Genomic DNA, 10,782 nt, shown 5'->3' with positions numbered 1-10,782 from the left:
AAAAAAATTGTACTGGATGTTGTAAAGGAAAATACATTTAACAGAAAACGTGTTTCTGTATATTTCAAACGAAATCGTACAATCTTTTATTTACAATAGTCCGTTAGTATCGCAGAAAACGAATATGTTATATATAATATATTATGTACAATGTATTCAGGACTTTATAATGATACGCACGAAGCGGTGAACAATAATGTTTTCTTCGATGAGGTCTAAAATTCTTGAGTATAGAACCAGGAAGCTCGTAGAGCATTCTCCCTGTTTTTGTATTTTTTATATCATCAATTGGAAAGAATATTAATAGATTAGGAGAAGAATAGTAAAGAGAGGAGGCGAAGGAATACTGATCGAGATATTTCTACAGGCTAGAAGAAATTTTTATCGAGAAAGGGAGGGAAAGAAACGAAGAGACAGAGTGAAATAGAATATAGGAAGAAAATCGATGTAACAGCTTAACTATATTAAGTGCAGGTACGTTAGAATAATCAAGTAACATGCGATAGAGCGTATTATACACAAGTATCGATAGAAATAGATACTTTACAATTAATCGCTGCTTTCTAATCTGTAACCGCCTATGGAATTTTCGTTTCATCTCTTTTCATTTCATTGATTAATTTTAACCACTGGTTAATATTTATTCTAGCTGTTTACCAATGACGCTATCTTGTTTTCGATTATCACTTTTCAGTAAATATCTCGATCTCCTAAGAATTTCGTATAATCTATCTAATTGTATCGACGTCTTCTCCCGCGACCGATGATTCTAAATACGTTTAACTCGATGGTCATTCGCGAGATTCTAATGGACTAACGAATTGGCACTAAACCGATCTGATATGAGAGATATGGAAGTGCTCGAAGTTGAATGAGCACTTTTTCCCATGGACGAAGAAGTCCACGAATTTGTGCTTGAATTTTTCGAAACGATACTCGATACTCGCGTGTATGTTGATCAAGCACAATGCATTATAAATGTATTTGTAATCATGATTCGATGATCGAAATTTCTCGTGGTTAGGAAACATTTACTTCGATCAAAGTTAAATAATCTTTTCTCATGTGTCCATCTAAGGGAGACGACAATCATTCAATAGATCGACTTACAGAATTTTCGATGCTCGATCATTGCAAAATTTTAACTCATATCGCGCTAGTTTTCTATGCGGATGTTTATGCAAACCCATACTTTTATAAGAGGGATAGAACTTAAACAGAAGTTTTTACTAAAGAGACAGGATTAAAACGTAGAATCTAATTAAAAAACTGATTACTGAAGAAATGGAACCAAAAACATCGTTTTGATGAAGAAACGGAATCTAAACATATATCTGTTCACAATTTTCATATCGCCGCACATTTCAATTTCTAAAAAATGTATAAACATCCGCAGTCTGCTAATTAGTGTCTCAAATTCCATTCAAAAAATGTCCACATTTTTCAAATTTTCTTTCTTTTTTGCACCGATTAATACTATTTTTAATCGACCTCATCGTCCCGTGAGTTGAGCGTCTTTGAGCAAAAGTTTCACGTGACCACAAAAAGTGCAAGAGAGAAGATTTCGTCCGTTTAATTTTGGAAGGCGCGCTTGCGATCCATCGATCAATCGCTGGCACGCGTAGAACGGAAATCGATTAGCAAGCTTCGAGTGGGGAGTGAGTGCCGAAACGCAGGCTCCGTTGGAATTCGCATCTCATTCGAGGCGAATCGTGCCAACTTGCTGGATGCCTAGAGTAAGGCCAAGTAAGGATTCACAACCATTCTAGATGTACAGGTTCGCGATGTAGTTTCCGTACGCTTCGAAACAACTGCGTAACTCGTTGCTATTCCACCCATATAAAGCTAACGATTTAACGTAAGATATCCTTATATATTATTATATAATTAATATATAATTGATATATAATTAGTAAGTACTGTACAAATAATATATAAACAATTCCACTGAATATATCGACAGTGGTCATTAGTCTAATAATATCAAATTTTGGTAAATATCTAAGATGAATTATTTGCAAATCTATTTTGTACAAGTTTTCTCATAAAATATGAATAAGATCTTAGAAATGTTAGATTTGTAATGATGTCTATTTTAAAATATTTTTTAATGTTGACTATATATCTTTCCTTAAAAGAATTATTTTGTACTCCTTTTGTATAGTAATTTTGCTTATAGCTTTTATGTAATTTCTTTTCATTAAAGTGCGCTAGGCATCTGGTTTCTAAGATTAAGTTCACATTTTATAAAATTCACCGTACGGCAAATAAATTGATTAAGCGTTTCAAAATTCTTTTATATATAAATTGAGAATTATTGCTAATGAATTCACTAAGTTATTGGCTCGGCAGGTCATGTTGTTTCGGAGCTTATGGAACGCATATCGCTTGTCCCTTTTGGAAAACTGAACTGAAAAACCGATATCTACAGCTATAAACTACTGCGCGCGATACGTGCATGCGTGCACCTGCGCTTTATGCAAATACGTTTGTTTGTCCTAACTAGACCACGACGCGACTTGCGTCTGCGTAAAAAATTTGTAACAATCATTGTATCGATCTCGTTACGGTAATCGATTATATTCACAGACTTAACTTACGGGCTAAACTTAAACTACGAGTTTTATCCTTTGGTGCGAAGACAGATCCTGGAGACGATCGCGTTACTGCCTCTTCTGTATTTCTTACGTTTCATTCACTTCGAAAATTAGAATTTTAACTACGAGTTTTTCCTTCGCTCTTATTGCAAAAATAGCCGTGTAGATTCGTCATTCTAATCTTGCGATCATACGCGAAAGCACTACGGTTCTCGTTTTTATTTTGATATAATTTTCAAGTCGAAAATATTCTTTTCCCTCCTCTTTATCTCACTGTTAACTTCCATCGCCGAATATAATTATCGGTTTGAAACATTCCGAATAGAAATACTGAAATGATCGTACTGAAACGTACGCTCGCGTGATACGAGCCTGCGCAGGATTTTGATTTTTTCTTTTTTTGTTGAAATGTTTGACGAATCGACTGTTCCTTTTCCGCGACGTACAAACCTTCAGTTCCTTATTTCCTTCGATCATCGGCTCAGATACAAGCAGATCTGGGTAAAATGATATTTCACATAATAAACTTTCCAAATTTCGTTCAATTGTGATTTCAAAATATTCAAAGCAACATCAAATGTCAAATCGATACCGATACCGTGCTGCTTCGAAAAATATTTCATTCCTCTCTTTTCCTTTTTACATTATCTTCTTATTTATCGTTTCAAACGTCATCTTACCCGAGTCTGGGGAAACATGACTTACAAATACGTACACAAGTACATCTCATTTATCTTATTACGAACGAATGCTGCGGTAAAATGTACCACTTGAATATTTTGTTCCTTACGTTTAATGTTATCACGTTGTAGGAAGGCGCACCATGTCACATCGTATCTCTGAATCTCGTTCGGAATACTGGTAGATGATCGAGACTGAGTTTTTCCGTCGATTAACCAAACTTACTTTACCTCTAAAAATTGATGAACAACTTCCTTTCTCCCCTATTGGAGTTTATTGCGTTTGTATATAAAAATCTCGCAAAGTAATTACGTGTGATATCGAAAAAACATCGCGATTATACCTCGAACAATAGTTGCACGATCGTTTGTGTCATTGATCGTTTCTGTTTGGTTCCACGGTAACTCGGTGTAAAAATATCGCAAACATCTCAGATATTAATTCGTAAGGGGCAGACACTTTCCCCACAGGGGGAAAATACGATAGCACTTTCGATGTACGATCCCACAATATGGTCGAACAGAACGATCTTAGATTAATTTCGGTTTGTACTACACTTTATCACGGGGAAGTCTTTAGAAAGGAATCATTTTGCTCGCAATAAGGGTGTACAACATTAATTTTGATTTATTGCAAGTTAGAAGGGGAAATAATTAGATTAGACCGTGTAAGAATTGAGAATGGTCCATAGGCAAGGTTTAAATAGCAAAGTTAGCGTGGTTACCAATTTTCTTTAATGAAAGCAATCGATTAAGCGCATGTGCAATGTTTTGCGACAAGTTAAGATCGATCGTAAGTAGTAGAAGTCGAAACAGGGTCAGACGAGCTGACGCGAGTTACGAGAATGAATTGCATTCTATGTCCGTTGCTGGAATTTCCTGAACGTTGCTATTGCTTTCGAACGATCGCTTACATTTAGAGCGTAAAGTACGCTGGGGGATTTTCAGTAATTCCTTCGGCGTCACTCCCGCGCTGGGGGGTGAGCCCTTGGTAGTAGTCAGTATTCTTCCTCGTCCTCCTCGAACTCGTCCTCTCCCAGGATACTGTACGAATGCAACAGAAAACTTGTGATAGAAAATACAGCAGGGTCTCTTTGTTAAAATATAATGCAGCAGTATTGCTTCGAGGAGTTATTATATTTTTAGTTCGAATAAAGTAACTGCTATATTAATTCTTTATAGTTCTACGTTGAATTGAATTTGGTATTGTATTTCTTTCTGTTTCTATTATTTTTACTGTATCATAGGTTTGCTAGACGAGCGATACAAATGGATAAAGTAAATTTTTCGAGAAGTCGATTTAAAATAGAATCTTTTATTTAGAATATAGTGATGAACATATTTTTCGTTTAAAATCTAGCAACGTAGGTAATAGCTTTTGAGCTTTACGATTCTTTAATAAAATATTATTTTAGCATATTTTATGGAATAAAGACATTAATTCCTTGAAGCAATTCTAGAATGTAAATAAGGTATATAGGTTCTTCTAGCCTCACTGGGCACTGCATACATACACGTTACTTACTCTTCCTTCCTCGCGTACTTGTCAATCAGGTTACGACCTGGCCCTCCGCAGCTCTTGCCCATTGGTGGACAGTACCAATAACATAATACACCGAGGGATACTCCAAAAAGAACTGTAGGCACCACCAACGCTAGCACTAGATGCCTCAGATTTTCATCCCAAGAGTACCTAGAAATATATTCATAGTATCTACTCTACTGATTTTTATTACCCTACTAATCAGAGAAGACAGAAAAATTTCTTTATTTCTATTCTTTCACATATCGCTTCATTTTTATTAAAAATTATATCATTCTTATTAGATCGTACTAATTTTTCAGTATGTAGAAAACAATATGTGCATCGTTCACTAATCTCTCATCAAATATCTTCTCTGGACTAGACTCGATCGTATGAGATTAATAATTTTGACTGTTTATCACTATAGAAAGAGTAAAAAACCATCATGGTGCCTATTTATTGAGCGCTTCTATCTAATGCGCTTACAAGAACCTAACAGAAATTGCTTTTATTAACTTGTAATACTATAGTTTTAGAAGTTTTTATTTCAATGACCCGGTTAAAAGAAAGTAGGTCGACAAGAATTATATAGTACGAAACAAGGTCTCGTAACATAGCCCAATTACAGAATCATTTGTAATTTCATAACCAGAGAAGAATATTTCCAATTCTTTTGATGTAGAAAAACGCGGACTGTGATATTTCTAACAAACAAAGTTGATTTGCGTGAGCGTATTAACACAACAAACTTTCAGTGGAATATAGTTTCATATAGATACGAGAATTTAAATGTATCATAATGATAAAGCAGTATTTGCCACATTAATGTCGATACGCTGAAAGCATGACACGTTTCGTGCTTTCGCTAGCGTATTTATCACGAATATGATACTGTGATTATACCTTGCAACGACAGTCTCTGGGTGCGTTCTGCTGTAGTAACAGGGGAATATCTTTCCCATGTTCGAATATCCGTATTTCTTAGCAAAATCGGAACAGTTCACCCTGGGTGGGTAACCGCAGCCTTCCGTGTTTACGAAGAATTTCGTGTCCGAGACATCCCAGGAAATGGAACCCAAAGGTTTTGCCACGAATTCCTCGAACGTTAACCTCGTATAGTTCACCCTGATCTGATGACAACGAAGCGCGGCGCTAGTACAACCTACAATCGAGAAAAATCTATTAATATATCTATGCAAATTTTTAGTACATAAATACTATTAAATGTATACGAATTTCTCAAATTTAGAATTCACATCAATCATTATTATTAGAGAAAGCTTCTTAAAATTATTTATAAATTAATAAAATGATTATACACAGGATGTGATTCTTCACAGAGAATAGAAAAAGGAGTATACGTTTAACTTTTTACGATTCAAGCAACATTCAACATTTCATTCCAATTGATTCATGCTTCATAAGTATAAATGCTTTTAAAAGCTGTAATAAAGAGAATTTTCATATTTTCCTAATTAATAATAATATAGTATTATGAATATGTAAATAACGTAAATATCATCTCGTTGCTATGCTCGTCGCTATATCTATATTTACATATATCTGTTTTATGTGTTAGAACCGAGAAGAATTAACTGAAATAGAATATCAAACTTATAGTGTTAGGAAAACTCAAAATTTACCTTCTCTACAGCTTGCCCAAGAGCAATTTTTTAGTCCCTCAGCGTAAACATGATCAGTGACGACACAGGCCACAGCGTGAGGAGAGAAGTCAGCCAAAATCGTGGAAATTGCCGGTTCCACAACGAAAGGTATTAGAAAAAGGAAGGCAAAGACAGCAAGGATGGCTGTGGTACCCAAGCAGAGGGACGTGTAAAATTTCGCTTTCTCCATTAAGGATGCTACTTCCACCACCGGTAACACCCCACCCAAGGTGCTGGACTTAGTGTCCTCTTCCTGGGCACCCATGATCACCGTCGACTCGTCGGAATCAATGATTGCTCTATTGTACGGGTCACTTGGACCCTGTTCGTTCAAATATTAAAAACTTTCTTCGTCTCTAAAGATACGAGATTAATATCCAATTAACGTTGTTTGGACTTCTCTGAAATTTTTCTTTTGATTTCGAGTCAAGAAACCTTATTTTCACACAACGTTTTGCGAAAGAATTTTTCTTCTCCGTTTCCGTGTAACTTCCAAATAAAATTATTGGAGTTTCCAAATTATCAATTACCGAATTGTTACGTTTTCCGTTCGTCTTCTTGCACTGTAAATTGACGATAAGTTTTGATTGTTCAACTTATTATTATTCTACCGATTATACGAGAAGCATCGAATACATTCAAAAGATGCGTTAAGCAACGAGTTTGTCAAATGTTTCTCTGTGGGCTTGTTGCCAGCTGTGCAGGGATCGATCGATCATTTACCAGCAAGGTACGTCCTTCGGTTCTGAATGTGGTTTCGTGGTGTTAGTGTGATTACAATAAGAATTGCTTAGCCTTGATACGTAGAGCTATATGTAATAAATGGTTCTTATCTACTGTCACGGCGAATCAATCAGAAGGGGGACACTTAAAAGCTACCGACGAATGTTGTGTCACGTGTAAAAGACGCCGAATTGTCTGCTTTTTCCTTCTATTTATTTTTTTTTTTTTTTCTAGTTACGTTTTCCCGTCGTATCCGAAAAATGAATTGGTCGAGTCCAAATTCAGGATTCTTCTTCTTCCTTGTCAGCAGAAGAGAGACAGGCGAGAGCTATATCGCGCATCCGGTCGTATGAACTTCTCAAAGCGATTCATCCGCGCTCATGCATGCGTGCAGTGACGCGAATATTTGAAAAAAGCACGTGAACTCTCAAAAGTGTTCCTTTCTTTGTTTTTAGTGTGCAGGCAGTGCAAGTAGGAAAAATCTTGTTTGCTTTTTTTTGGTACTTGTTCTTGACCGCTTGCTTTCTCTCTCTCTCTCTCTCTTTGTATATTTTTGCTTGTTTTTCAAAGATAGTTTGCGCTTTCTGCAGAAGTATTTGTATATTTTGTTTTGTAGTTTTTGTTTTTTTTTGCAAGATGAGAATTTCAACCACGCGTTCCCCCCCTCCCTACACCTTAATAATGCCCGCGCAGGGAGAATATCGACTGACGAGCCGGACTCTCCTCCAGGAGGGGAATGCCTGCAAACAGAAAAGAGTATGTCGCATAAAATTCCTGTTCTACTATGAAATTACTCGCTTCAAAACTCTACACAGTTTTCTGAACATTGGTGACTATTGCTTTATCAGATTGTTGAACAAATTGTTCTAAACGCTACGACTTAATTGGTTCTTAATACATGTTAATCTTAATTATCTCAAACAACTCGTTTCCAATGAATTAAATAGGATTTCAATCTTTTTAGTGAATTGCATTCAAATGTAATTCTTCTACAACGACTATGTAAATATTGTGCAGAAAATTTCGTGCAATCGATAATTAATTTGTCAAGTAGTTTTCAAAGGGAATAGCTTCTAAAAGCCTGCACATATTATCACGGTGGATTATCTAATTGTTTCCTTTCTATATTTTGTAAAACTCTTTATTTTCTCCAGTAGACGCTTGAAAAGTTTCAAAGTATATTTTTAATGTTCTGTAAACCCATTTAGAACCCTTCAATGCTATATGTAGATGCCTTATAACCTTTGTCTCATTTCTATTTAACGATTCTTACGTGACGGATCTCAGAGCGCCATAGCAGAGTTTCCTCCGCCAGCATCCCCTAGGTTACCCGAAGCGCTCTTCTCTATCGACGTGAGGCCGGCACCAACTGTGCCTTTAAATCTCATCTTGGCATCATCTCCGACCACCACGGTCCTCTGACAAAAGATCAACGTCAGACAACTGATGACGAACAGTACACTGGGAAACACCAACGAGATTAGAAACTCCTTGTAAGTGCTTTCCAGGTTAAATCGGGATACAACGATTCCAGTGTCACCCTCAGCGTAATAACATGGAAATCTAGCGCGTGCGTTATGATCAGAACCATCCTTCCCATATACGTGAAGGAATTCTTTACATTCCTCGCGTAGAGTATTGACGCAACCCTCGAGATTAATTAGCAGACGACTTTCGTTAGCGATGATAAGATCTTGTTCTGGTGGAGCAACCATTCTGGTTTCATCCAGTGGTTTTGTCGCGAATATGTTGAGATATGATAGATAGGTGAAATTCGTCAGATCAGAGAGAAGATCTTTCTCTAGAACGGATCCATTGATACAATCAACAGCTTCGACGCCCAAGGTGGAGTTGAATATTCCATAACAGGACGCCATCATGACGTCACCACGATCCTCGTGCCAGATTTCCCGATTCGTCTCGACGTCTATAGCTCTCTCGCATTGACTCAGATAAACCTTATCGCCGCTCAATAAAATCATATTTTTGTTCCTGGTCGGGATATCGACGCACCTACGGTCGCAGTTGTAGGGTGTTCTAATACGTTCACAGGTTCCACGGTTACAATTAAATAGACCGTCTATGTCTATGCAGGTTATCTTACCGCGTCTACCGGAACATTTCATCGGTGGATCCGTGTCGTGGAATATACACTCGAACGCGTCTGTGATATTAATGCATACACCAGACGTACAGTTGAACGTACCGGTGAGATTGCGACACTCGTCCGCGATGCATTTCGATTTCTTCGCGTTTTCCTGATCGATACCGTAACAGGTCTTGTTCGTGGTATTGGTACAGTTCGCTAATATGATCGCCGAGCCGTTTCTGCGGAGATTTACATGAATCTGGACGCAAGGGCCGGATGTTTTCGACAGACACCACTCTCCACAGCTGCCCCATTCACAATTATCCGCGTTGACCGCGCGTATTGTCGTGCACATCACTGGTATCTCGCTGATACCAGATTGAAACGCTCGCGTGCTCGGCATGTAAATCGCCACGGTCAGATAAACCAGAGCGACGAAGGATAACACCGCCGTCATCTGGCAGATGCAAATCGTCCCGCATATCCGACCGTCCTGCGGCGGGATCACCAAATTCTCCACTGGCACTTGCTTGGGCATCGTGTCGAGTTTATCGAGCTCGATTCGATCACCAAGAAGATCCTGATGTCAAGGAACAATGAATTATTCCGAGATTTTACATCCTACGTCAGCCTGTCCATCGTGTCTATGTACTACGCTGGTGAATTTTCTACATCATTGTTCTCTAAATATGTGATCTTCCTTGTTCTTCCGACCGTTCGACGATTAAAGGGAATAGAAGCTATGAGGTGTGCACGGTCGAAGTCATTGACGTTTTATCAATACATGGATTTATAAATTTCGTAGATTGTACGTACCATTAACGTACCATGAGTAGCTCGAACATTTATTCAAGAATGCTTCTCCAGAATAATGTTTATCATACTCCAGCTGTTAGTCATTCGACCTGATGTTATTCACGAAGCTTCTCCGTGTCTGATTTTTTCATTATACCACTGATTTGGTCCCTTGAAATAGGAAGATAAACCGTTGCGAATTCCACCGATAAAATTTCGACGAAGTTTAAGATCAGTCTAGCTTCCACATCGTGATCTCCAAGATAACCACGTCAGAGTTTCTCGCGAGTTCGTGTCACCGGTGTTCTTTTTACAGCAGGACGAGGCTGCTCGCGCGCGTGTTCTGCTTTCGTTCGCTTTGCGCCTCGTGTGAGGTGCGCGGCTCGAAAGCTCGAGCGGCATCGCGCATCGATCGATGCCTCGCGCATGCCCATCCTCGAACTGCAACGACACCGTGTACTGCCGCATTTGACGTCATTGATGCCACCTTCGTGCCATCAGGAAGATCTCTATTGCAGGATAATCGTCCAGAGATGGCGGGATCCGGCGGATCCGGCGGCAAGACATTCAATCTTTTCTATTATACAAAACTTTCCTCTCTTCTTGAATCTGATTCCTCCTTGCTCATATTGAAAACTAATTTGCACGAAGCATTTAGTATAAATCACGATTTTTATCGATCATTTTCAGTCGGTTTTCATTTCTTTTC

General features: G+C 38.0%; 2 protein-coding genes across 3 annotated transcripts; both read right to left on the bottom strand.

Moving 5' to 3' along the window:
- Window positions 1-36: 36 nt before the first annotated feature.
- On the bottom strand, window positions 37-6,742 carry LOC100642677 (protein tipE). 2 transcript variants are annotated; one of them, XM_012312830.2, is made up of 4 exons: window positions 6,446-6,742; window positions 5,706-5,964; window positions 4,792-4,970; window positions 37-4,321 (listed from the first exon to the last, which is right to left on the bottom strand). In XM_012312830.2, exons 1-3 carry the CDS (start codon window positions 6,729-6,731, stop codon window positions 4,799-4,801), a joined length of 717 nt encoding a protein of 238 aa, XP_012168220.1. In that variant the 5' UTR covers window positions 6,732-6,742; the 3' UTR covers window positions 37-4,321; window positions 4,792-4,798. The 2 variants fall into 2 exon arrangements, with proteins under 2 accessions (XP_012168220.1, XP_003393419.1); XM_003393371.3 differs by having other exon boundaries at window positions 4,803-4,970.
- Window positions 6,743-7,061: 319 nt separating this feature from the next.
- On the bottom strand, window positions 7,062-10,096 carry LOC100642796. The gene is made up of 2 exons (XM_003393372.3): window positions 8,463-10,096; window positions 7,062-7,929 (listed from the first exon to the last, which is right to left on the bottom strand). Exon 1 carries the CDS (start codon window positions 9,814-9,816, stop codon window positions 8,473-8,475), a length of 1,344 nt encoding a protein of 447 aa, XP_003393420.1. The 5' UTR covers window positions 9,817-10,096; the 3' UTR covers window positions 7,062-7,929; window positions 8,463-8,472.
- Window positions 10,097-10,782: the final 686 nt, after the last annotated feature.

This window comes from Bombus terrestris, chromosome 1 (assembly GCF_910591885.1).
Source record: "Bombus terrestris chromosome 1, iyBomTerr1.2, whole genome shotgun sequence".
Lineage (NCBI taxonomy): Eukaryota > Metazoa > Arthropoda > Insecta > Hymenoptera > Apidae > Bombus > Bombus terrestris.
This window is presented reverse-complemented; position numbering and strand designations above follow the sequence as displayed.

Excerpts from the sequence above, each read along its gene's own strand:
- LOC100642677 (XM_003393371.3), bottom strand. The coding sequence starts at position 6,731 with ATGGGTGCCCAGGAAGAGGACACTAAGTCCAGCACCTTGGGTGGGGTG. Across the intron at positions 4,971-5,705 it reads CCAGAGACTGTCGTTGCAAG|GTACTCTTGGGATGAAAATC; the intron begins GTATAATCACAG and ends ATATATTTCTAG. Across the intron at positions 4,322-4,802 it reads AAGTACGCGAGGAAGGAAGA|TATCCTGGGAGAGGACGAGT; the intron begins GTAAGTAACGTG and ends GCATTCGTACAG.
- LOC100642796 (XM_003393372.3), bottom strand. The coding sequence starts at position 9,816 with ATGCCCAAGCAAGTGCCAGTGGAGAATTTGGTGATCCCGCCGCAGGAC.